The following is a 25,318-nucleotide window of genomic DNA, read 5'->3' on the forward strand; positions in this document are numbered from 1 at the left end:
TGCAAAGTCCTCTGGAGGACACAAAGATGAATAAGATACAGTCCCTCCCCTCGAGGATATTGCAATCTAACAAGAAAGATAAGACATCTTTGAAAATAGAAGGCAAGGTATGTTATGTATTAAATGAATAGCACAGATAGTACATGCAACAGGAATTCAGAAGAAGAAGAGATGGCTATTGATGAGTGGGATAGAAGAGGTGAGGCTTTGGACTTGGCCTTGGAAGACATATGGAAATTATTTGGTAGAAGTGGGGAAGTAGAGAGCCCCCTCCCAAAAGGGGGGAAAGTACAGACAAAGGCAAAAAGGGAAGACAATACAAGGTGTGTTGCTGAGATGGTTAATGTAGAGAAGTCTTCTAAGGAAATAAGACTAGATTGGGCTATATTTTATGAAATTTCAAAAGAGAGGTTCCAACATAACCTTATGAAGTTAATGAAGGAGTAGAGGAAACAAGAGTAGACCTACCTGGAGAGCCTGGATCACCTTTGCTTCCTCGAAACCCTGAAACAAAAAGTTTTATATGTCACAGTCTCTTCTGTATCATTTTGGATACCTCTTCCACAGAGCTCAGCTTTGTCTAAGCTAAAAAAAGATCTCAGCCTTTTAGAAAGATACATAGAGATACCATACTCCCCAAGAACACATTCTTCTGGTAAGTTTGGATCCTAGGCACATATAATCTCTTGTCTATACTGAATATATTTTTGAAGAGTGTTCTCACTGTAGGTGATCAAAATACCCTAAGTGAAGAGATATTATTTTGGTTGCTCAATCAAATTTTTTTTGTTTATTTTTTGCATTTTTTCTTATTGTACTAGCCACCTAGGAAGAAATGTTTGGTGTGTAGACTAAAGAGCTGTATGAATAGTAATAAATTTTTTTAAACTTTTTTTTGCAACTTTTTGTTTGAATTTATGTAGACACAAACTGTGTAAACTTATTTTCATGAGAAGGAAGCATTAAGATACTTTTCCTTATAGGGCAAAGATCCCTGGGATCTTCAAAGTTGGAGAAAGGATATTTTCAGTGAGAGTTTCTGGCTTGGAAGGTAAAAGACTTTCTCTTTACCTTCTTTATGGTTCTGAATAGGGAACCATAAAGAGGTTTCAGTTATTCTTATATGCATTTTCTTTTTGGAAAAAAAAAACTATTTAAAATTCTTAGTTGCAAATTTATTCCTTCCTTTGAGCCCTTCCCCTACTCACCAAGAAGGCAAAAAAAAAAAAAAAAAAAAATCAAATATACATATGAAATCATGTAAAATCATTCGATAATAGTCATGTCACAAAAAAGCAAGAAAAACAAAATGTGAGAAAAATATATTTCAATTGAAACAGTTCATCAGTTCTCTCTCTGGAGGTGGATAGCATTTTTCATCATGAGTCCTTTGAAATTGTATAGACATCACTCTGAAAGCTCAGACATATACCCCAAATGTCCCTAGCCTCTCTTAATAACTTATGTCCCTCAGAAATTTTAGTCATTTTGTATTTTTAACCAAGAGTATTTCTCGGAGTGATAGGTTTCCTAAGATAGGTCTTCACATAGACACAGGGATTTTTTTTTTTTTGGTTGATTCTAGAACTTTCATTCAAATATCAAGAATGACTCATTCTAGGATTAAGGAATTTGGCAAATAAAGTCAGTGTTTACCTTCTCCTTTTGAATTTATAGATTCATGCCCCTATTTTTTTTTGTTACTGTAATCAGGCTTGTTTTGTGCAGGACTCTGGAGGAAAGGGAAATATATCTTACCTGGTTTTTAAGCAGTGGCAGCCATGGTAGTCAGTGTTATATAATGTAACATTCAAATGTAAGTTTCCTCAGAGGTAAATTCTGCAGCTATATATTTCCTTTTTTTTTTTTTAATTCTCAATATATTGGACATAGTAGATACTTAATAAATGATGATTTAATGAATAAAAGATGGAAAATATTAAGCCCTTGGAGTTACTTCCTCTTTTATACTCCTTATATTATATGTATCCATAAAATGATCTCCTTTCTAGAGATAAGGGCCAGAATCTGGCTTTCATCTTGTTTTAGCCTCATTTCAACCCTAGATAGGGGCCAAAGAGAGAAAAGGCAGACTTTGTTATAACAGTACTGAAACTAAGGTCCAAGGTGCCTAAAATGCTTGCCTACCCCAAAGATACATGATGAATTAAGGATGGATCCAGGAATCCATTTCACTCAGTTCTCCTTACTTATAGGAAGATGATTTTCCAGTAAATTAGTCCATCTTTCCATGTTCAGTGTTCCCAAGATGAAACAGATTTACCAACATAAATAAAGGATTTACTTCTTTCCCTTTCTTCTTTGAGTAGCCATTGTGACAAAGGTGAAAGGGACCAGAGAAAGAGTAGAGGAAAAAAATATGCCACTTACCTGCGTTCATAGTAATGTTATCTATCCTTCCCCGTAATTCTTTCTGACTGGCCTGCACCTCAGTAATCCCCTTTTCAATTTCTAGAAACCACTGACTCTCTTTCTTGATGCTGAGAGGTGACTGGCTGGACAGCATAGAGGAGAAAGATGGACTTGATTGGTCCAGGGAGGATTCCAGGGTTCCGTTGGGAATGACCAGCCTCTCGAGTGTTAGCAGCCAAGATCTCTGGGAAGTCACTTCCTTCTGTAGACTCAAAACTACATATATATGCTTCTTATAGAATCTTAATATTTATTCATGACATTAATGTATGACTTTCATATTTTCATATTTCCCTAGGAGAATGGAAGACCTAGGGTAAATCAACACTATGGCCATCCTAATTCCCAAATCATAGGATCATTGAGGCTAGAATTATAATGCATTTTATATCTCCAATCTCCCTTTATTTTATATTTATGGAAATCGAGACCACAGAGGTTTTTTATTTGCTAAGAGCTAGCCACAAAGAAGAAAATAAATTATAAAAGGGTGGTTTATTGGGAAGGTAAATTTAATCCCCCTTCACCTTGACCTTAGTGAGCCATTTATAAGCTGATTGTGTGCGTATGAATCTCCTCTTTCTTTTTCAAATATCAGTTGGCAAGGCCACCTCATTTTTGTTCATGCTGTGTCTAAATCATTATCAAGCTTTCCAGTTAAGAAAACAGTTCCCTAAGCCAGGAGTCATGTTGATATGACAAGTCTTAGGGATGACTGTTTAAATGGCATTCTTACATGGTCACAGTTTGATTTACCTCACTTGATCTAGTCCTTTGGACTTAAAATGTAGAACCCAATCTTTTAGAATGGAGACCACAATCCAAGTCCATCATGAGTAATTGAGGACTATTAAAAGTTTTCATTAGCCTTCCCAGTCCTTCCTTTATTACTCCCTAGTATGTCAAGAAGCAAACTCTGGAGGAGGATTGATGGACAGCTTTTTACTGTACCATGCTTATCATTGCTCATGCATGATATCTGTTTCTTGTACTTATTTCAGCTGGAATGCTGTCAGCTTCCCATCATAATGGCTTCATTATTAGGACCTCTTACGCAATTCTCTATTTAATCTTGGTGTTTGAGAAGAACCCATTAATACCTCAAACTCACTCCTCAACAAACAAATAAAAGTTGGAAATCCCTGACTTTTGAAATGGGTAGATTTTGCAATATATTATATCAATGGGTACATTAACAACCTGCTAATTCAGGAATATACCTGGATTATAGTTATAACTGGACTATATAAATTATTAGAGAATCTGAATAGCAGAAGAATTTTTAAAGAAATATAAAAGTGTAATCTTCAAGAACATACAGTAATTCCAACTAAATTAACAAAGATTGCTAATAGAAGCCTTAGAGGGATTGCTTAAATGAAAGAGCTATTTGTAATTAGCAAATAAATGTCCTATAAAATATTTGAAAATAATTTGCCCTAAATTTCCTTTTCACTTCCATTCACATCATTCATTTGCTTAAACTAATGTTTTATAAAGTAAATTAGGATCCTATGATCTGTCTAGTCATTGTCTGAACTGGTCCCAAATTCCAAAGTAGGTGGCTCCAATTTAATGATTAATGAATTTTCTATCTAGCCAATTTTCTATCATCCACCAGAATTGAAATGGAATTGGATGATCCCTTGAAATAATTAGTCTAAAAAAGCCTTTATATTTGGTTAAATAATTCAATTAAAGAAGTACAGTACACACACACACAGAGACACATAGACACACACACACAGACACACGCATACGCACTTATCTTTTTCTAACTCCCGAGACCATATTGATTTCTTCTGTTTACCCAGTAACTTGGACAATAAGAAAGAATTCTTTAAATCTCCTAGATTAACAGAAACTTGTGCCACAGCAAACATCATTATCTAGCATACAGAGCTTATTTCCAAGAAAAACAGTTACCTTGTATTGCCAGAAATCCCACACCTGCTGTAAACAGCACTAGGTAGATGATTATTGCAGAAGTGATACAATTCCCTCCACATTTTTTCTTGGGCTTTGACTCTAAAATAAAGAGAAGAGAATGCTGATGGGGGACTGAGCAAAACAGTCTTTAAAAATATGCAGGATGTAATTTCTAATGGTCCCATCCACAAAAACATTTGGTGTACATTTGACTCTAAGAGATAGATTCAGGTATATAAGAGGCTGGAAAAGCACATGTGTCCCAGAGAGTTATTTTGGTGTCTCCTGTTCCTTCAAGGACAGGACTGGAAGAGCTACTTAGATTGAAATGTCTGGGTAAACCACCCTCTAGTGTTCAAGCCTCTCCTCAGCAAGATCTCCCAAGTCTAAGTCCAGGTCCTAAGTGTCTTTTGCATTCCATGTATAAATACAGAGATGAGCCTTGACTGATTCCCATAATTACCAGCGTTCCTTTCACAATGCCTTTAGCTCCTCATTTTTTATTTTGGTCTACTTTAAGGGAATGAACATATTTCTAACACTGGTGTTCCAGTTTTCCTACATCTTCTCCAACATTTCTTATTATCTTTACCTGCCATTTTAGCCAATCTGATAGATGTGAAACAGTACCACAGAGTTGTTTTAAGTTGTTAAAAGTTAATTTCATTTTTTCATATGACTATAACATTCTAAATTCTTCATCTGAAAATTTTCTATTCATATCCTTTGACCACTTATTAACTAGGGAATTTATGAATTTAACTCAGTTCTCTACATATTTTAGTGAGGCCATTATCAGAAACACTGACTATAAAAATTGTTTCCCAGCTTTCTGTTTACCTTCTAATCTTGGTTGCATTGGTTTTGTTTGGGCAAACCCTTTTAAATTTAATGTAGTCAAAACTATTCATTTTGCATTTCATAATGCTTTCTGGTTCTTTTTGGGCATAAATTCCTCCTTTCATCAAAGGTCTGACAAGTAAGCAATGTCTTGCTTTACCAGTTTGCTTATACTATCATTCTTGTCATCTTAATCCTGAACCCATTTTGACCTAGTCCAATTGGTTTATTTCTCTATTATATTCATGTAAGCACCCAGAGATATAAAATTTCCCCTAAGAACTACTTTGGCTGCATCTCATACATTTTGGTATGTCATCTTATTATTATCATTCTCTTGGATGAAATTATTGATTATTTCTATGATTTGTTTTTAGTCACTTACTCTTTTTTTTTTTTATTATAGCTTTTTATTTACAAGTTATATGTATGGGTAATTTTACAGCATTGACAATTGCCAAACTTTTTCTTCCAATTTTTCCCCTCTTTCTCCCCACCCCCTCCCTCAGATGGCAGGTTGACCAATACATGTTAAATATGTTAAAGTATAAATTAAATACAAAATAAGTATACATGTCCAAACAGTTATTTTGCTATACAAAAAGAATTGGACTCTGAAATAGTGTACAATTAGCCTGTGAAGGAAATAAAAAATGTAGGGAGACAAAAATAGAGGGATTGGGAATTCTGTGTAATGGTTCTTAGTCATCTCCCAGAGTTCTTTTGCTGGGTGTAGCTGGTTCAGTTCATTACTGCTCCATTGGAACTGATTTGGTCGATCTCATTGCTGAAGATGGCCAGGTCCATTAGAATTGATCATCATATAGTATTGTTGTTGAAGTACATAATGATCTCTTGGTCCTGCTCATTTCACTCAGCATCAGTTCATGTAAGTCTCTCCAGGCCTTTCTGAAGTCATCCTGTTGGTCATTTCTTACTGAACAATAATATTCCATAATATTCATATGCCACAATTTATTCAGCCATTCTCCAATTGATGGGCATCTATTCACTTTCCAGTTTCTGGCCATTACAAAGAGGACTTCCACAAACCTTCTTGCACATATAGGTCTTTTTCCCTTCTTTAAAATATCTTTGGGATATAAGTCCAGTAGTAACACTGCTGGATCAAAGGGTATGCACAGTTTGATAACTTTTTGATCATAGTTCCCAATTGCTCTCCAGAATGGCTGGATATATTCACAATTCCACCAACAGTGTATCAGTGTCCCTATTTTCCCACATCCCCTCCAACATTCCTCATTATCTTTCTCCGTCATTCTAGCCAATCTGAGAGGTGTGTAGTGGTATCTCAGAGTTGTCTTAATTTGCATTTCTCTGATTAATAATGACTTGGAGCATCTTTTCATATGGCTAGAAATAGTTTCAATTTCTTCATCTGAGAATTGTCTGTTCATTATCTTTTGACCATTTATCAGTTTGAGAATGGCTTGATTTCTTATAAATTAGAGTCAATTCTCTATATATTTTGGAAATGAGGCTTTATCAGAACTTTTGATTGTAAAAATGTTTTCCCAGTTTATTGCTTCCCTTCTAATCTTGTCTGCATTAGTTTTGTATGTACAAAAACTTTTCAATTTGATATCAAATTTTCTGTTTTGTGATCAATAATAATGTCTAGTTCTTCTTTGGCCATAAATTCCTTCCTCTTCCACAGGTCTGAGAGATAAACTATCCTATGTTCTCTAATTTATTTATAATCTCATTCTTTATGCCTAGGTCATGAACCCATTTTGACCTTATCTTGGTATAATGAGGAATGTCAAACAGTGAGTTCTTATCCCAAAAGCTGGGGTCTTTGGGTTTGTCAAACACTAGACAATTAAAGTTATTGACTGTTTTGTCCCTTGAACCTAACCTGTCACTTACTCCTTGGGATTAGATTATTAGATAATGTGGAATGTTGGAGGGGATGTGGGAAAACAGGGACGCTGATATACTGTTGGTGGAATTGTGAATATATCCAGCCATTCTGGAGAGCAATTTGGAACTATGCTCAAAAAGTTATCAATTGTTAAGTATGGGTCAATGCCTATTTTCTGCCATACTAGTTTCCAATTTTCCCAGCAATTTTTGTCAAACAGTGAGTTCTTATCCCAAAAGCTGGGGTCTTTGGGTTTGTCAAACATTAGAGTATTGAAGTTATTGACTGTTTTGTCCCTTGAACCTAACCTGTCACTTACTCTTTGGGATTAAATTATTTAGTTGCAATTAATTTTTGTCTATTTTTCCATGGCCCTTTTTATATGTAATTTTTATTATGTCATGATCTGAAAAGGATGCATTTAATATTTCTGCTTTCCTGCATTTTCATGCCCTAACATATGGTCTATTTTTATGTAAGTGCCGTTACTGCTGAGGAAAAGGTATATTCCTTTCTATATCCATTCAATTTTCTCCAAAGGTCTACGATATTTAAGTTTTCTAACATTCTATTTGCCTCCTTGTCTTCCTTCTAATTTATTTCTTGTTTATTTTATGGTTCAATTTATCTAGTTCTGAAAGAGGGAGATTGAGATTCCCCCATTCATATGGTTTTGTTTTTTATTTCTTCCTATAACTCACTTAACTTCTCCTTAAGAATTTGGATGCTATACCACTTGGTTCATATATGTTTAGTATTGATATGACTTCATTATCTATGGAACCCTTTAGCAAGATGCAATTTCCTTCCTTATCTTTTTTAGTTAGTTTTTTTTTTTTTTTTTGCTTTTGCTTGGTCTGACATCAGAATCACTACCTCTGCCTTTTTTATTTAAGCCAAAGCACAATATATTCTACTCTAGCCTTTTGTCTTTATTTTGTGTGTATCTTTCTACTTCAAATGTATTTCTTGTAAACAATATATCATAGCATTATGGATTTTAATCAACTTTTCTATATGTTTCTGTTTTGTAGGATAAAATATTAACATTCACAGTAATTCTATATTTCCTTCCATCCTATTTTCCTCCATTTATATTTTTCTCCCTTCTTTCACCCTTTCCCTACTTACCAGTGTTTTGCTTCTGACCTCCATCTATCTTAATCTTTCCTCCCTTCTATGAATTCTCCATCCTTTTCTTACCCTCTTCCCCTGCTACTTCAGCCATCCCTTCTATTAGACTTCCCTCTCTTCTTTTCCCTCCTACTTTTCTCTAGGGTAAGATAAATGTTTATACCCAACTAAATTTGTATGTTATCCCCTATTTGAGAAAAATATGATGAGATTAAGATTCAAACAATGCTCACATATCTCTTACCCTCCTTCTTTCTTCCTACTGTAATAATTTATGTACTTTATATAATGTAATTTATCCCATTTAACATTCCCTTTCCTCTTCTACCACCTTTAACTTCTCTTTTATATCATCACATCAAAATCAAGTTTTACCAATCCCCTCTATCTATGAATACCCCTTCTAACTGCCCTAAGAAAGAAATAGCTCTCAAGAGTTAAAAGTATCATTTTCCTGTGTAGGGATATAAACATTTTAATTAGTAAATAACTTTTTTTTTTCTTTGTTGTTTACCTTTTTATGCTTCTCTTAAGTCTTGTATTCTAACGATCAAATTTTCTGGTTAGCTCTGGACTTTTCATCAGAAATGATTGAAAATCTCCTATTTCATTGTATGTTCAACTTTTCCCTGAAAATATTATATATTCAATTTTGCTGAGTAGCTAATTCTTGGTTGTAGTCCAAGCTTCTTTTGCCTCTAGAATATCATATTCTAGGCCCTTTGAATCTTTTAATGTGGAAGCTGCTAAGTCCTGGGAAATCCTTATAATTCTGGAATTCTGCTACACTATTTTTTGGAGTTTTCATTTGGGATGCCTTTCAGGAGTTGATCAGTGAATTCTTTCAATAACTATTTTATCCTCTGGCTCTAGGATATTAGCACAGTTTTCCTTGATGATTTCTTGAAAGATGTCCCGGCTTCCTCCTCCTCTCCTCTCCTCTCCTCTCCTCTCCTCTCCTCTCCTCTCCTCTCCTCTCCTCTCCTCTCCTCTCCTCCCCTCTCCTCTCCTCTCCTCTCCCTCTCCTCTCCTCTCCTCTCCTCTCCTCTCCTCTCCTCCTCTCTCTCCTCTCCTCTCCTCTCCTCTCCTCTCCTCTCCTCTCCTCTCCCTCTCCTCTCCTCTCTCCTCTCCTCCCTCCCTCCCTCCCTCTCCTGTCCTCTCCTCTCCTCTCCTCTCCTCTCTCTCCTCTCCTCCCCTCCCTCCCTCTCCTCTCCTCCCTCTGTCCCTCCCTTCTCTCTCTCTCTCTCTCTCTCTCTCTCTCTCTCTCTCTCTTTCTCTCTCTCTCTCTCTCATCATGGCATTCAGGTAGTTCAGGTAGTCCAATAATTCTTAAATTATTTCAACTGTATCTATTTCATAGATTGTTTTTCCAATGAAATACTTTACATTTTCTTCTATTTTTTTCATTTAAAATTTTTTTGTCTGACTGATTCTTGATTTCTTAATGAGTCATTAACCTCCATTTATAAAATTCTAATTTGCAATGAATTATTTTCTTCATTTAGCTTTTTTATCTCTTTTTCCATTTGGCCAATTCTACTTTTAAAGGAATGGTTTTGTTCAGTGGATTTTCCCCTGATTTTGACGATTCTATTTTTCAAGGAGTTGTTTTCTTCAATATATATGTTTTTTCCCATTTCACCAAATCTATTTTTAAGGAGTTGTTTTCTTCAGTATATTTTTGTGCTTCCTTTTCCAAGCTGTTGACTACCCCCCCAATTCTCCTACATAGTTTTCATTTCTTTCCTCCATTTCTTCTACTTCTCTTATTTTATTTTTAAAATCCTTTTTGAACTCTTCCAAGAGAAGCTTTTGAGCTTGAGACCAACTTATATTCCCCTTTGAAGCTTCACATATAGGCAATTTGCCACTGCTGCCTTTTCTGAGTTAGTGTTCTTATCTTCTTGGTTATTATAGTTGCTTTCTATGAGCAGGATTCTCTTTGCTTTTTTGCTCATTTAAAAAAAAATTGAACTTTGCTCCTAGAGTACTGGGAACACTGTACCAAGCTTCGTTTGCAGGAGGACAGGGACCTCTCACTGGCTTACCAACTCTGGGGCCAGAAGTGCTGGAAGCTTTCCCACTGTGTGACCTGTTATGCATGGTTCAAGGGTTTGCCTTTTGCTTTCTACATTGGGAGTGCACATGTCACAGCTGGTCTTCTAAGCCACTGACTAACTTAACCAGGACCAAGGTGCCTCAGCTGCTCAACTTTGCCATGGCCTAGAGCCTCCTGCTAGAGTCCCCTCATCACACCCATGCTGGGCTGCATTCCCCCAAGAGAGAAAGACTTTTCACGAAATCCTATATTATCTTAAGCTGGAAAATTGCTTCATTCCAAATTTTTGTAGATTCTGTAACTCCAGTATCTGTTTAGAGGTTTGATTTAATATTGTTTCTAGAGGGAAACTGAGGAAAGCTTAGGCATCTTCCTGGTTTCTCTCTGCAATCTTAGCCCCTTCCTTCACTCCCTCCCCCACCTTCCTTCCTTCCTTCCTCTTTCCTCCTTCCTTCCCTCCCTCCCTTCTTTCCTTCCTTCCTTTTTTCTTTCCCTTCCTTCCTTCCTTCCTTCCTCCCTCCCTCTCTCCCTCCTTCTCTCCCTTCCTTCCTTTCTTCCTTCCTTCCTTCCTTTCTTGCATCACTTTGTCTCCTCTCCATCCTAAATTCCTCTCTTCATTTAGAAATTCATTAATTTTTTATGACAAATAGGTATAGTTAAGCAAAACAAACCCATGCATTGGCTGTGGACAAAAATGTATATCACCAATTACTCAGAGTCTCCTACTTGACTGAAGGAATTTTCTTCTAAGGAAAATTTTTTTTAATACTTTGGAGTGAAAGTGGTGATTAACAATCAAATTATGGTCAGCTAATCTCACTTCCTTCTTTTGAGTGAGTTATTAGAGTTGTATATTGGAGCAATGCCATTTTTAATTCTAGTAACACATTTTATGAAGTTCTTCATGATATTGAGAGATGAATGTTGTAGGATGGCAGATTTGAATGGATTTATAGTCTTTGAATAACAATACTCAAAGAGTATAGAGTAGTAATTTGAAGTCATTAAGTAAGTATTAGCAAAATTGTAGAAAGTCAGCTTGAAACTCTATAAAAAAACAACTTCTTAATAGGACATGACCTAGAGTGGAATTAGGCTAAATCAGATACATTTCACAGATATATCTAGGGATAAATTCTTAGATATCATAAGATAATAATATGTTAGGGATAGAGATGGTTATAACAGAAAAAATAGATAATTTAGATTACATAAAATTGAAAAACTTTTGCATGAACAAAATTAATGCAGTAAAGATGAGAAGGCAAATGGTCAATAAGGGAAAAAAAATACCTTTATATCAAATATCTCTGAAAAGCACCTCATAGCCAAGATATGTTTAGACTTATTAGAAATATTTCAGAAAAAAAGCAATTGCAGAAAAGAAATGGGCAAAAGCACAAAAATAAACATTAGAAACAAAAAAGAAATCTTAAATAATCCAGTCTCAGAAAATGATCAAACCATAAAGGAACTACCAAAAGAAGGAGAAACAAAGCCTGTTCTAGATAAATTTGTGGGTAAAGTATTAAAAATATTTTTAAAATAATTATTACCTAGGCAACCCAAATAATAATTTTTCTCATTCATTGGAATAGAAAATACTCTACCAAATTCCTTTTTATAAGATAATTATCATCTTACTATCTAACCCATGGAGATATAAAGCAGAGAAGGAATTATAGGTGAGCAACAGTAACATTGATTTAAAAAATTTAAATAAACTTCTAGCAAGAAGATCATGATTATGCATATTAAAATTTATTTTCTATGACCAAACTGAATTTTACTAGAAATTCAAGGATGGTTTGGAATTAGAGAAACAATTAATATTCATTTTAGTAATAATATTAAAAGTAAACCCAATTAGATTTACATGATTATTAGCTATAGAAAAATCCTTTAAAAAAATATAGCACTATGGACCCACACTTAACACCGTATATCAAGATAAGATCAAAATAGGTTCATGATTTAGGCATAAAGAATGGGATTATAAATAAATTAGAAGAACATAGGATAGTTTATCTCTCAGACTTGTAGAGGAGAAAGGAATTTGTGACCAAAGAAGAACTAGAGATCATTATTGATCACAAAATAGAAAATGTTGATTATATCAAGTTAAAAAGTTTTTGTACAAACAAAACTAATGCAGACAAGATTAGAAGGGAAGCAATAAACTGGGAAAACATTTTTATAGTTAAAGTTTCTGATAAAGGCCTCATTTTTAAATATATAGAGAATTTCTAATTTATAAGAAATCAAGCCATTCTCAAACTGATAAATGGTCAAAGGATATGAACAGACAATTTTCAGATGATGAAATTGAAACTATTTCTACTCGTATGAAAAGGTGCTCAAAATCATTATTGATCAGAGAAATGCAAATTAAGACAATTCTGAGATACCACTACATATCTGTCAGATTGGCTAGAATGACAGGGAAAGATAATTCTGAATGTTGGAGGGGATGCGGGAAAATTGGGAAATTAATACATTGTTGGTGGAATTGTGAATGGATTCAACCATTCTGGAGAACAATTTGGAACTATGCTCAAAATGTTACCAAACTCTGCATACCCTTTGATCCAGCAGTGTTACTACTGGGCTTATATCCCAAAGAGATATTAGAGAAGGGAAAGAGACCTGTATTTGCAAAAATGTTTGTGGCAGCCCTGTTTGTAGTGGCTAGAAACTGGAAATTGAATAGATGCCCATCAATTGGAGAATGGCTGAGTAAATTGTGGCATATGAATGTTATGGAATATTATTTTTCTGTAAGAAATGACCAGCAGGATGAATACAGAGAAGCATGGAGAGACTTACATGAACTGATGCTAAGTGAAATGAGCAGAACCAGGAGATCATCATCACTTCAACAACAATACTGTATGAGGATCAGTTCTGATGGAAGTGGCTATCTTTGGCAATGAGAGAATCCAAATCAGTTCTAACTGATCAGTGATGAACAGAACCAACTACACCCAGTGAAAGAACATTGGGAAATGAGTGTGGACTGCTTGCATTTTTGTTTTTTTTCCCCAGGTTATTTTTCCCTTTCTAAATCTGATTTTTCTTGTGCAATAAGAGAACTGTACAGATGTGTACACATATATTGTATTTAAGATATACTTTAACATGTTTAACATGTATGAGGCTGCCTGACATATAGGGGAGGGGATGGAGGGAAGGAAGGGAAAAGTTGGAACAGAAGTGATTGCAAGGGTCAATGTTGAAAAATTACCTATGCACATGTTCTGTCAATAAAAAACTATAATAATAAAAAAAGAAAAAAATATAGCACTAACATGCTAAAAAAAACCCTCTACAAAGCATATCTTTTAAGACATCATTTGAAAAGCAATGTGTGATATATATATATATATATATATACCCATTAAACTAATAGCTAACATCATTTATAATATGCAAAAAGTAGATTTTCCAATAAGTACAAGAATAAATAAGTACGTGTTCTCTTTCCATTGTTATTTAACATTGCCTAGAAATGCTAGCAATAGCAACAAGGAAGGAAAAACATAGACAAAGAAGAGATAAATTGTTTTCTAGGATGACTGGATCAACTCATACCTTCATCAATATAGTCAAAGACTTCTTTCTGTAATCTGTCTAGCATTGACTATTTCTGTCTTTAGTCATTTTCTCATTTTATTGGTGTAAGGTAAAACTTCAGAATTAATTTCTGTTTAGGTATTAAGAGAGACTAAATGATTTCTGAGACCCTTGCCTCGAGGCAGCTAAGTGGTACAGTGAATTGAGGGGTGGGCCTAGAATTGAGAAGACTGGAGTTCAAATGTGGTCTCAGACACTTATTAGCTAGTTGTAAGATCTTCATGGAATTACTTAAGTTTCCTCAAGTATAAACTGGGGATAACAATAGCCATTACCTGCCTCCCAGGGTTGTTTTCAGGATCAAATAATATATACAGTACAGCATATATAAACATATAGTGCTTAATAAATATTACTTTCTTTCCAGTTCTCAGAGTCTGTTGTTATTTTGTAATGAGCAAGCACATAACCCAAGCAGATTCCACTATTGTTTTCTTCCCTTAGTCCTTTTTGTAGCTAAAGGCACATATTTTCCAGGCAGTTGATTGTAGTTAGGGATGTTAGCTCCTTGGTTACATGAGCTTTCTACTCTAAAACCAGCTGTATCTTAGGATCATAGAATTCAAAATTTAAAAGGACCTTAAAGCTTATCTCCCTTATCTTGCAGATAGGGTCACCAAGGCCAAGATAGGTTAAGTGACTTAACTGAAGGTCACACAATTAAAAAGCAGCCAAGACATAACCCAAATTTCCATTATCTGACTCCGAATCCAAGGACTTTTCTACTACAAAAAAATTACCTTTTCTACAATCAAAAGCCCTACCAGGATACTGAAAGCTAAATGATGGGTGACCTACAAATCTTCAGGACCTAAGTAAGCTTTTCTGCCTCGATCCTTTTAAACTGATGACAACTCAGAAGTATAGGGAATAGAATGGGGGAAAGGAGAGGAGGAAGAGAAATGTGTTTGGAGCATCTCCCTTCTCTAAATTATGTAATTTGAGTGTTGGAAAGAACGAAACTATGGTACCTATTTAATCCAATCTATACATTATAACAAGAGATGCAGATGATTGGTGGTTGAGCTAGGAAGATCATTTTACAAGTAGGCTGTATAATGGAGTGAGTTAAAAACAAGACAAAACAAATTCTCTTTTAAATTTATAACTTTGTTGATTTTAGCAGCTTCTCCTTTTGATTTGGGGCAAGGAAACTGGAAGGGAAATTCTCAAGAAAACTGCTCTACAAAACTGACCCATCTAGTGATGGTGTCTAATAGCATATGCACTATCCTATTGCCAGAGTCCTATGGGTAACAAGGGAAACTGTATTTCCTTATTTCTTCTCTAGAACCAATGGCTTCTTCAATAACAAAGTATAAAATATTAGAGCTCGAAGAGACCTTACAATTCATCTCATTGAACTTCATTTTGTAAATGAGGAAATTCAGCTTCAGAAAGATAAAATGATTAATTTAGATAGCTTGTTAAGTAGGTGACAGAGGCAGAATTCAACCTAAGTGTCTCAGATACAGACAAGCATTATACAATGGAAAGCATGCTGAATTTGAGGTCAAAGGATAAGGTTTGAATACTTTGTCTTCTCCCTCTATGACCTTGAACAAGTCTGGCCTTCAGTTTCCTCATTTGTAAAATAATCTAGAGAGCCTTGTAATTCTAAATCTATAATTCTATATCTTGTAAATTCACTGCTGTTTCAACCATGTCATGAACTGCCTATGTCTTTTTCTCAGTCTTAATCTTCATTGTCTTTCTACAGGATCTTATTTCCTTCTTAATACCTTCATCTCCCTTTGATTTCCATGACAATGAACTCTTCTAGTTCTCTTCCTTGCTCTCTGAGGCATCCTACTGTATGTTCTTCTCTGGCTAATCTTTCTCTTCTTACTTGCAAACCATAGATATATCCCAGGGTCTGGCCCTCACTCATTTCTTTTCTCTCCATTTCTCCCACTGTGATCTTTTCCCTTGGTCATTATTCCTGATTTACTTCAGGATCTCTTCCTTGGATCCATGCACTCTCAGTCTCCTGCCAGTTACCCCCTTTTCCTGAGATAGATGAGTGGTTTTTCTAGATACTGAATCCCTGCAGATAATATCCATTGTAAGGTTCTTATTTCCCTTTATAAAATATCTCTCTTCTCCTATAGGAGAATTCATCAATATATATCCCTTCCCACAACTGAAACAAGGTTTCTTCCCCCTCTTCCTTTTTGCATTCCCTCCTTTTGTCTCCTCACACATTGTACTATATGCTATCTTCTTCCTGAGAGACTACAGGAATTATTTCCCCTTCATTGTAGCTTTTGATTTTATTAGGATACATCACACATTCCCTGCTATTTTCTCCCCTCTTCCCCTACTCTGTGGAAACTGTGTCTTATATATTGTAATCCTCACAGTGTAATTGCATCTGGTAAGCTACCTATACAACTTTGGACAATTTACTTCATCTCTCCCATCTTAGTTTCCTCATCTGGACAGTGAAATTGTTAGACTAGATGTTTTTCTGAATTCTAAAATTTGTCATTCTGTGATCCCAGAGACTCAATAAATGCTAAAGGAATGGATGGGATTCTGCTAATATCCCAGAATACAATACTTCTAGAAAAGTACAAGGGGTAGGGGAGTCTGAGATTAAAGTTTTCTACAATAATATTCTAGAATAAGAGTTCACTCTAAGGAAGCAGAAAGCTCACTAGAGCTTTTCAAAATATACTTATGTTAAATAATGGTGATGTAAAGGCAAAAAAGCATCAATAAAATCTATTTCTTTAAAAATAATCTGTGCCATATTATGCAGAGTAAATGGATCAAGCAAAATTAAGGTTTTTAAAAATAATTTATTTGAATTGAATTCACATAGATCATTGATATCATATTCCTTATTTCTCAGTAGATGAATGGGGGTCTCAAGAGACAGAAAAAATTTTTAAAGGAATATTAAAATAGATAAAGCAAAAAAAGAATTAATTTGAACCCTTCCCTCCCTTTATAAAACAACCATCAGTTCTAATGGAAATTAATATATTAGTCATATCTGGAAAGATATAGCTTATTCTGTACCATAGTTTACCTCTTCTCTGTGGAGAAAAGAGAAGTATGTTTGACCTTCAGTCTTCTGGTGTCAGCGTTCAGTATGTTATACAAATCTAAGTTTCTTAAGTTTTTCTTTTTTAATGAAATTTTAAACTTGAATATTTACAACCTCGTCTTTTGTATCATTTAACTTTAGAAGTTTTTTTTCACATTTAATCATCATGGTGTAGTGAATTAAAAGCATGCCTTGAAATCAGGACAACCTAGGTTCATATATAGCTTTTATCCATACTGGCTGTCACTTAACTTTTCACTGTTTCAGGCAATACCTTATAATGCAATAAGTTATAAATTTGCTACTCATTTGTATCGATGAAAGTAGTTTTCCTCACTAAGGAACTTTCTACACACTATCTTTTTCCCTGCCACCTCCCCAAGATGTAATCAATTGTCCTGTTTTAAGCATAAAACACTGAGGGAAAAGGTTCTAGTAGTTTCTTAAGCTTAAAAAAAATTACCAGTTAAAATATTTAATAGGGAGAAAGAGAAAGGAAAGTAGAGGTTGGATAATTCACTTGTAAGGGAACACCATTTAAAATAGAACCATTTTTTAAATTAAAAAAATAGAAGATGCTAAATAGATAATGCAGCTCTTATTAGCCTTTCAGAAAATTATAGAATTAAACATATGAGAAATTATTCTGCAAAAAGTCAGACTTTCTAAACATGAATATCTACTGCAAATTCAATCTTCCCAATCAAATATTTTCTTATATGGATAATGAAGCAACTGTATTGCCCCTAGATTGTATTAACAGTGAAGAATACTTTACCACTGATTTCAAAGGTCTCCACTGAAGAAAACATCTTTTGTTCTGTAGCTGCCAATCTGTTGGTGTGACAGATGAACTCTTCCTCCTTAAAATTCTCTTGAGTTTCCATTGCTATTGCTTTATAGTAGGTTTAAACTCCTTGAGTTAGCAGAAATGCTCTCCCATTAGAGGAACTACAACATGAATGGGTATCCCTCCTGTTTAATTTTGCAGCTTTTGAGACATTGGGAGGAGGGGAGAATGGTGCACTTCCTTTTGGCTGTGATTTCTGATTTTATAAAATACTTCCTAACACAAACAAAATTAACCATTTCTCTAAAATGATCTATCCACATGTGTAGGTCCTGACCACTGCAGGTAATTAAAAAAAGGTGAGTGACAATATTCTGGGTACATCCTGGACTCCTTCCTACCCAAGGTTAACACCAAGGCAGGGGACTATCTTTCTCCTACAACCTGTCCCATCAGAAATTGAATGCTAGACTGAATGAACCATGGAACTAATTTCTACCCCACTCCTCTGGTTATCCTAATCCTACCTCAGCATTCAAGACTCAGTTAATTTCCTACTTCTTCCTTAAAGTCTTTCCTGAGCATTTTAGCTTATTCTCTCTTTGGATTGAATTCAATTCAACATTTATTGGTGCCTACTTTGGGCAAGGCATTAAGCTAAGCAGTAGAGATACAAAAGTCAAAAAAGCAAAAGTTCTTGTCCCCAGGGGCAGCTAAGTGGTCCAGTGGATAGAGCACCAGAATTCAGGAGGAACTGAATTCAAATCTGGTCTCAGACACTTAATACTTCCTAGCTGTATGATCCTGGGTAAGTCATTTAACCCCAATTGTCTCAGGAAAAAAAAAAGTTCTTGTCCTTAAGGAGCTTCCAATCTACCAAGAATTCTAAGAGTACTTTGAGTTTCTTTATTCCTTTTATTCTGTACATTTTATTTGTGTTAGACATGTTTTCCCAACTAAATTGGAAGCTCTTTGAGAACATAAACCATATCAAAGGATATAAATAGACAATTTTCAGATGAAGAAATTACATTTCTAGTTGTTATTCTAGTCATAGAATTTCTATGTCATATGAAAATGTGTTCTAAATCACTATTGATCAGAGAAAGGCAAATCAAGACAACTTTGAGGTACCATTACACACCTCTCAGATTGGCTAAGATGACAGGAAAAGATAATGCCAAATACTGGAGGGGATGTGGGAAAACTGGGAAACTAATACATTGTTGGTGAAGTTGTGAACTGATCCAACCATTTGTAGAGCAATTTGGAATTATGCCCAAAGGGCTATCAAAATGTGTATACCTTATCCAACAGTGTTTCTGCTGGGTCTGCTGTATCCTAAAGAGATCTTAAAGGAAGAAAAGGGACCCACATGTGTAAAACCATTTGTGGCAGTTCTTTTGTAGGGCAAGAAACTGGAAACTGAGATGCCCATCAATTGGAGAATGGCTGAATAAGTTATGGCATATGTATGTTATGGAATATTATTATTCTATAAGGTGATCAGCAGGATGATTTCAAAGAGGCCTAGAGAGACTTACACAACTGATGCTAAGTGAAATGAGTAGAACCAGGAGATCGGTGTACACAGTGTAACAGCAAGATTATATGATAATCAATTCTAATGGACATGGTTCTTTTCAGCAATGAAATGATTCAGGCCAGTTCCAATGATCTTGTGATGAAGAGAGCCATCTACACCCATAGAGAAGACTGTAGAAACTGATCATGGATCACAATATAGCATTATCATTGTTTTTGTTGTTGTTTGCTTGCATTTTATTTTTTATTTTCTTTTTCTTTTGATTTTTCTTGTGCAGCAAGATAATTGTGTAAATATGTATGCATATATTGGATTTAACATATATTTTTTACCATGTTTAACATATATTAGATTGCTTACCACCTAGGGGAGGAGGTAGGGGGTAGAAGGGAAAATTGGAACACAAGATTTTGCAAGGGTTAATGTTGAAAAGTTATCCAAGCAAATGTTTTGAAAATAAAAATCTTTAAAGTAACATAGACAATATCATCCATAGAGTGCTGGCTAGAAGACATCTTATATTTACCTAAGGCCTCTGCTTCTAGGTCATGAATTCTTAACTTTCTTTTCTATCATGGACCTCTTTGATAGTCTGAAAAAGCCTATAGATACCTTCTCAGCATATTGCTTTTCAAATGATTCAAGGAAATGTTAAGTTTTAATTAGATGTTAATGAAATTTAAAGATATAATTTCACCATTCCCCCCTTCTCCATCCTCTATTGTCTTTCTCTTCATTAAAAATATTTCACTTGGTAAATTTTTTTTTTCATCTTCTAAAACTTTTTTTCTCAATATTTTATCCTTAAAAGAGGATTTTGTTGTTTGTTGTTGTTCAGTTGTTTTCAATCATGTACAATTCTTTGTGACCCCATTTAGGGTTTTCTTGGCAAATATAAGGGAGTTATTTGCCCTTTTCTTTTTTAGCTTATTTCATAGATGAGGAAACTGAGGCAAATAAGGTTAAGTGACTTGCCCAGGGGTCACACAGTTAAGTATCTGAGGCCAAATTTGAACTCAGGAAGATGACTTTTCCTTTCTCCAGGCCCTGAACTTTTTCCATTGTACCATTTAGTTGCCTACAATTGAGGGGGGAGAGGTGGCAGGAGGAAGGAGAAGAGGACAGCTGAATCTAGATTTGTGATTTTATAGGTGTAGGAACTTCTTTACTGAGGAAAAGACCTTACTAATATAAATGAGTAGTTACTTTATAATTAAATGCCATATAAGTTACTGCCTGGAACAGTGAAACATTAAGTGAATTAGCCAGTATTGGCAGGACTTGAACCCAGATTGTCCTGATTATGAGGCATGCTTTCAACCCACTACATATGACCAGTATGAGTTAGAAACAGAACTTAAACTCAGGTTTGCCTAACTTCAAGATCAGCTCTTTTTTTCACAGTGTCACACTATTTCTTAATCCCCATCCTATGGTAGGAAAATTCCCAGCTTCCTCTTCCCTATCCTTGTGCTTCAGAATCAATATTTTGTCTTCCCCTTTTGTCTCTCCTTTACTTTCATCCTATTCAGCTCAATCTATATAATGGAAACCTGGTTTTCTCCAGAAAATACTGTCTTCCTAATCATCCTTTCCAATTCTGATAGTTCCTCTTCTTAACCTGCCACTCCTACTCCTGACCCAAAACACTGCACCAGGAGGAGGAGTAAGTATCTTCCTACCTCCTCACTCTCACTTCCAAACTGTCTCTGCCATGATCACTCATTAACTTGTCTTTTTTTGAGATCCACTTCATTTTCATCTTTATCATCTAGTCCAACTCTTGTTACTTTATAGCAAACCCAAAGTCCTAGAGTGAGCAGAAATGTTCTCCAAATAGAGGAACTGAAACCGGAATGATTATTCCTTTTTAATATTGCTGCTATCTAAAGCACATAGGATACTTCCTTTTGGCTCTGATTTCTGAATTTGCTGACCTCCAGGACTTTCTTTTTCATTTCCCAACAATTTCAATATCCAGTTCACACTGTCTTCTCTTTAGAGCTAAACAACCTCTTTCCCTTGATTCTAGGAACTTTAAAATATATGCTGGTTTTACCTCAAACATCTTACATTCTGAATTTCCAAGACTTCCATCTACCGTCCTCCTCAGGCACACCCAGGGATGATCAGTCGTGATCTCACTATCACCCCAAACTGTTTGATCTTCGTGATCCATAACTTTGAAGCACTTCATTCAGACTTTACCTTCTTATATTTCTATTTTTGATTTTTGTCAGTTTTAGCTTTTGCCTGGAGGTATCATCAAGTTCCCATTTGAATATTAATCTAACAAAGCATGGAATTTAGAAATAGGTACACTAAAATGCACATACATCATAATAAAGGAATTCATATCCCAGACCCAGTTGGTCACATAATAATTATATTTTATCCTGAGGTAAGTATATTCTACCTCATTCTCTCCAAAGGGCAGTATTCACCCTGACCAAAAAAATTTTTTTAAATTAATTAATTAAAAAAACCACAAACAAAAAATCCAAAAAACTTAAACTGCAGGTGAGATACCAATAGGCTTGGTGTCACCACATTTCTGTTTGATATCTTCCTTCTGGGACCTCTGCTTACTTATTTTATTTAGAGTACATGTTCTGTATCCTGTTTTTTAACTCTGGACCCTGTAGCTGAACATTATCACTGGAGTGTTACATACCTTCAGACACTGGCTCACCGTGCTGCTCACCTGGATATAACTGCCAGCTCATGTTCATTATCACAGCATATCCTAGAAGTTGTCTTCCTTTGCTCAGTCGCCTCCTCTTCATCTTCTTGGTGTGTGTTCCTTATACTTAAAGCATTGTGGGAAAAAACTGCTTGGCTCATTTTGTAGTGGCTCAAATCTTCTTCTAGCCCATACAGCTAGAAAGAGAGGGACTGGCCTGCCTTCTTATAATGTAAAGAAAAGCTCTGTTTGCTATAAAGTAATCATTATTTTAGCTGCATCAATAGAAACAAGATATCCAGAATGAGAGACATTGTAGCCCTAATGTGCACTATTCCTATGGTATCAAATGTGAGTAGAGGTGGGAGCCACTAAACCATACTTAAGGGCAGAGGAGAATAGAAGTGTCATCTCTTTATCCTTAGAAACTATGTCTCTCTAAAGATCATCTTAGCTCTTTTGACTGCCACATCACAATGTGGATTTATTTTGAGCTTTCAATCCATTAAAAGTACCAGAACTTTTTCAAAACCACTGCTAACTTTGTGTCTGTCATCTTTAACTTCTGTCACTTGTGCCTTATTGGATTTCATCCTATTAGATTCAACCTAATGCTCTAGCCTGTCAAGAAATTTTTTTGGATCCTAATTCTGTCATCCTGTATGTTAATTAGCTCTCCTATTTGGAGGATCCAGACCCTGAAAATTTGGGTCTAGGATTGTCCTAATTGTAAAGACAGAGAAGGAGATGGGAAAGTATACAAAAATCACAGAATAATCTCTCAGGCTCTTATCGCAAAGGCTTGACCTGTGCAAGCCCCCATATCTACACATACTAGAGACACTCATGAAGGAAGAAGTTGCTTCAGGTTAATTCACACTGGAAAGCACCTCTATAGGAATTAGGGAACTCCTCCTGGGGAATTTCCTTTATGGTGCTGAAATTATTAGGAACTTTACACTTCTTCAGGAAGGGAATTTCCCTAGAACTCCAGAGTTGATCAGGTTAAGTGACTGCTGACCAGTTACCCAGATCTTCAACTATAATCCAGGCAGAAGGAATAAATCACTTAAGGTAGGTCTGCTTTTGATAAGGAGAATGTTTAAGGAAGATGGATTTTGGAACAATAGTTCTCTCTTTAAAAAAATAATTTTAATTGTATATTATTTTTTCCTATTACAAGTAAAGTTTATTTTCAACATTCATTTTTTTAAAAAAAGATTTTGAACTCTAATTTTTCCCTCCTTCCCTTCCCTTCCCCCTCTGAAAGATAGCATGCAAATTGATATAGATTTTATATGTACAATCAATTGCTTAACTTAGTTCCAATAAATCATTTTGGGAAAGACAATTCAGAACAAAAGGGAAAAACCATGAGAAAACAATAACAACAAACAATAACAAAATGTGAAAATAGTATGCTTTGATCTACATTCAGTCTGCATAGTTTTTACGTTGGATGTGGATGGCATTTTCTATCCCAAGTCTATATATTGATATGTATTGCTGAAAAGAGCTGTCTCTCATAATTGATTATCACACACACTTTTTCTGTTAATATGTACAATCTGACACCCTAGACTAATGGGGGGGGGGAAGGGGAAGGGGAAATGGAGGTGAGAAGGGAATAAACATTTAAATAGCTCCTATATGCTAGTCACTGTGTTAAGTGTATTTTTTCTTGGTTCTCACTTCACTAAGCATAAGTGGTAAATACAAAAAAAAATACAAACAAATGCTATAATTTATCATGAGTGAAGTATAATTGCGTATTGTGCTTTTAATTGTGTTCCAGCAGGAGGGATGGGCTGCACTAAACTCTCCATAGGTTTCCCTTGTGATCAAATACATGACTAAAAAAGAGTAAAGCTACCAGGTCCCTTATAGACTTACACTCAGAAAAAAAGCCATTCCTTAGAACCTTAGGGTTACTATGGAACAGCCCACTTGAAAACAAACAGGAAACCCTGGAAGCCTGAATGGATCCAAATAGCAATGGGATTTTTTTTTTTCTGTTTTCCTGTATTAGTGGAAAGAAATTAATCCTTCCTTCTGATCCTAGATAAGTTTAATGGTAGTAAGAATATGTTCTGTGGTCAAGAACATTGAAACAAATTGTAACAAAGAGATGAAGTGAATGTGGTTGGTGGTTAGCAGAGATACACCAAAAACAGGAAGAGGGGTTAGGAACTCAGGAGGTCAGAGTCAATAGTGATAGAGATAGCCTCAAAGGAACAGGCTCGCAGGCTGAAATAGAGGATGGATGGAGAGATAGATTACAGAATTTAGAGATGGAAGAGGCATTAAAAATCACCCACTCAAACTTCCACTTTTATAGAGATATTTTTATGACTTTGTTTTTGGTTTTGTTTTGTCCTGAAGGATTGAGTCTCCTAAAGCTATACAGGTGGAGTCTTCTAAGTCATGATTCATTCTTAAGTCTTGTGATTTTAATCTAACATTACAGACAAGAGAACCCCAGAGTGCCTTTAGAGTCTGGATGCATGGGAGAAGGGGAAAGAATGTTTGCTTATCTACCTATTTCAAAGACTAACTCTGATCTACCTATTTTGTCTATTTCCTGGTAGGTTTTTTACAATCTGTTAAAAAATAACTGCAAAACAGGCATTCAGTTTAGCCCAGTGACTTGGTTCTGCCTCCCCCCTCCTTTTTGGAAGAAAGGATCTATGCCTACTTACATGAACTCATTCTGAGTGAAGTGAGCAAAATCAAGAGAACATTGTACATAGTAACAAGAAGATTATGTGATGATCAATTGTAATGGACTTGGCTCTTTTCAACAATGAGGTGATTCAAGGCAATTCCAATAAACTTGGAATAGAAAGCAGCATTCGAATCCAGAAAGAAAATCACGGTGACTGAATGTGGATCAAAAAATATTATTTTGTTGTTGTTTGCTTGCTTTTTTTCTTTCTCGTGTTTTTTTTTCACTTTTGATCTGCTATTTCTTGTGCAATGTGACAAATATAGAAATATGTTTCAAACAATTGCACATGTTTAACCTATATCAGATTGTTTGCAGTCTTGGTGAGGAGGAAAGAGGAAAGAGAAGGAGAAAAATTCGGATCAAAGTTTAGCAAAGGTGAGTGTTGGAAACTATCTTTGAATGTATTCAGAAAAATAAAATACTATTTTAAAAAAAGAAAAGATCTATTCTTGCATGGAAATAAAGGGTATGATATTTTAAGGTTGTATATGATACTGTTTTGTTTTTGCCCATGTAGCATATGTCTGAATGAGCCTGCCTAGAGGTGATCCACAAGAAGGTAACAATAGACATCTCTAGCATCTCTTCCCCACCCTTCTCCAA

The 25,318-nt window shown here is 35.3% G+C and overlaps 1 protein-coding gene across 1 annotated transcript in view; it reads right to left on the reverse strand.

Moving 5' to 3' along the window:
• MARCO (macrophage receptor with collagenous structure) overlaps positions 1–17,945 on the reverse strand; it is a 55,010-nt gene extending 37,065 nt beyond the window's left edge. Inside the window, exons 1-4 of the mRNA XM_012544668.3 lie at positions 17,747–17,945; positions 4,360–4,461; positions 2,392–2,649; positions 469–504 (exon numbers count right to left, since the gene is read on the reverse strand). Coding sequence (XP_012400122.1) covers positions 469–504; positions 2,392–2,649; positions 4,360–4,461; positions 17,747–17,855 — 505 coding nt within the window. The 5' untranslated portion in view covers positions 17,856–17,945. The remainder of the gene's footprint in view (positions 1–468; positions 505–2,391; positions 2,650–4,359; positions 4,462–17,746) is intronic.
• Positions 17,946–25,318: the final 7,373 nt, after the last annotated feature.

Source organism: Sarcophilus harrisii, chromosome 3 (genome assembly GCF_902635505.1).
Source record: "Sarcophilus harrisii chromosome 3, mSarHar1.11, whole genome shotgun sequence".
In the NCBI taxonomy this organism is placed as follows: domain Eukaryota; kingdom Metazoa; phylum Chordata; class Mammalia; order Dasyuromorphia; family Dasyuridae; genus Sarcophilus; species Sarcophilus harrisii.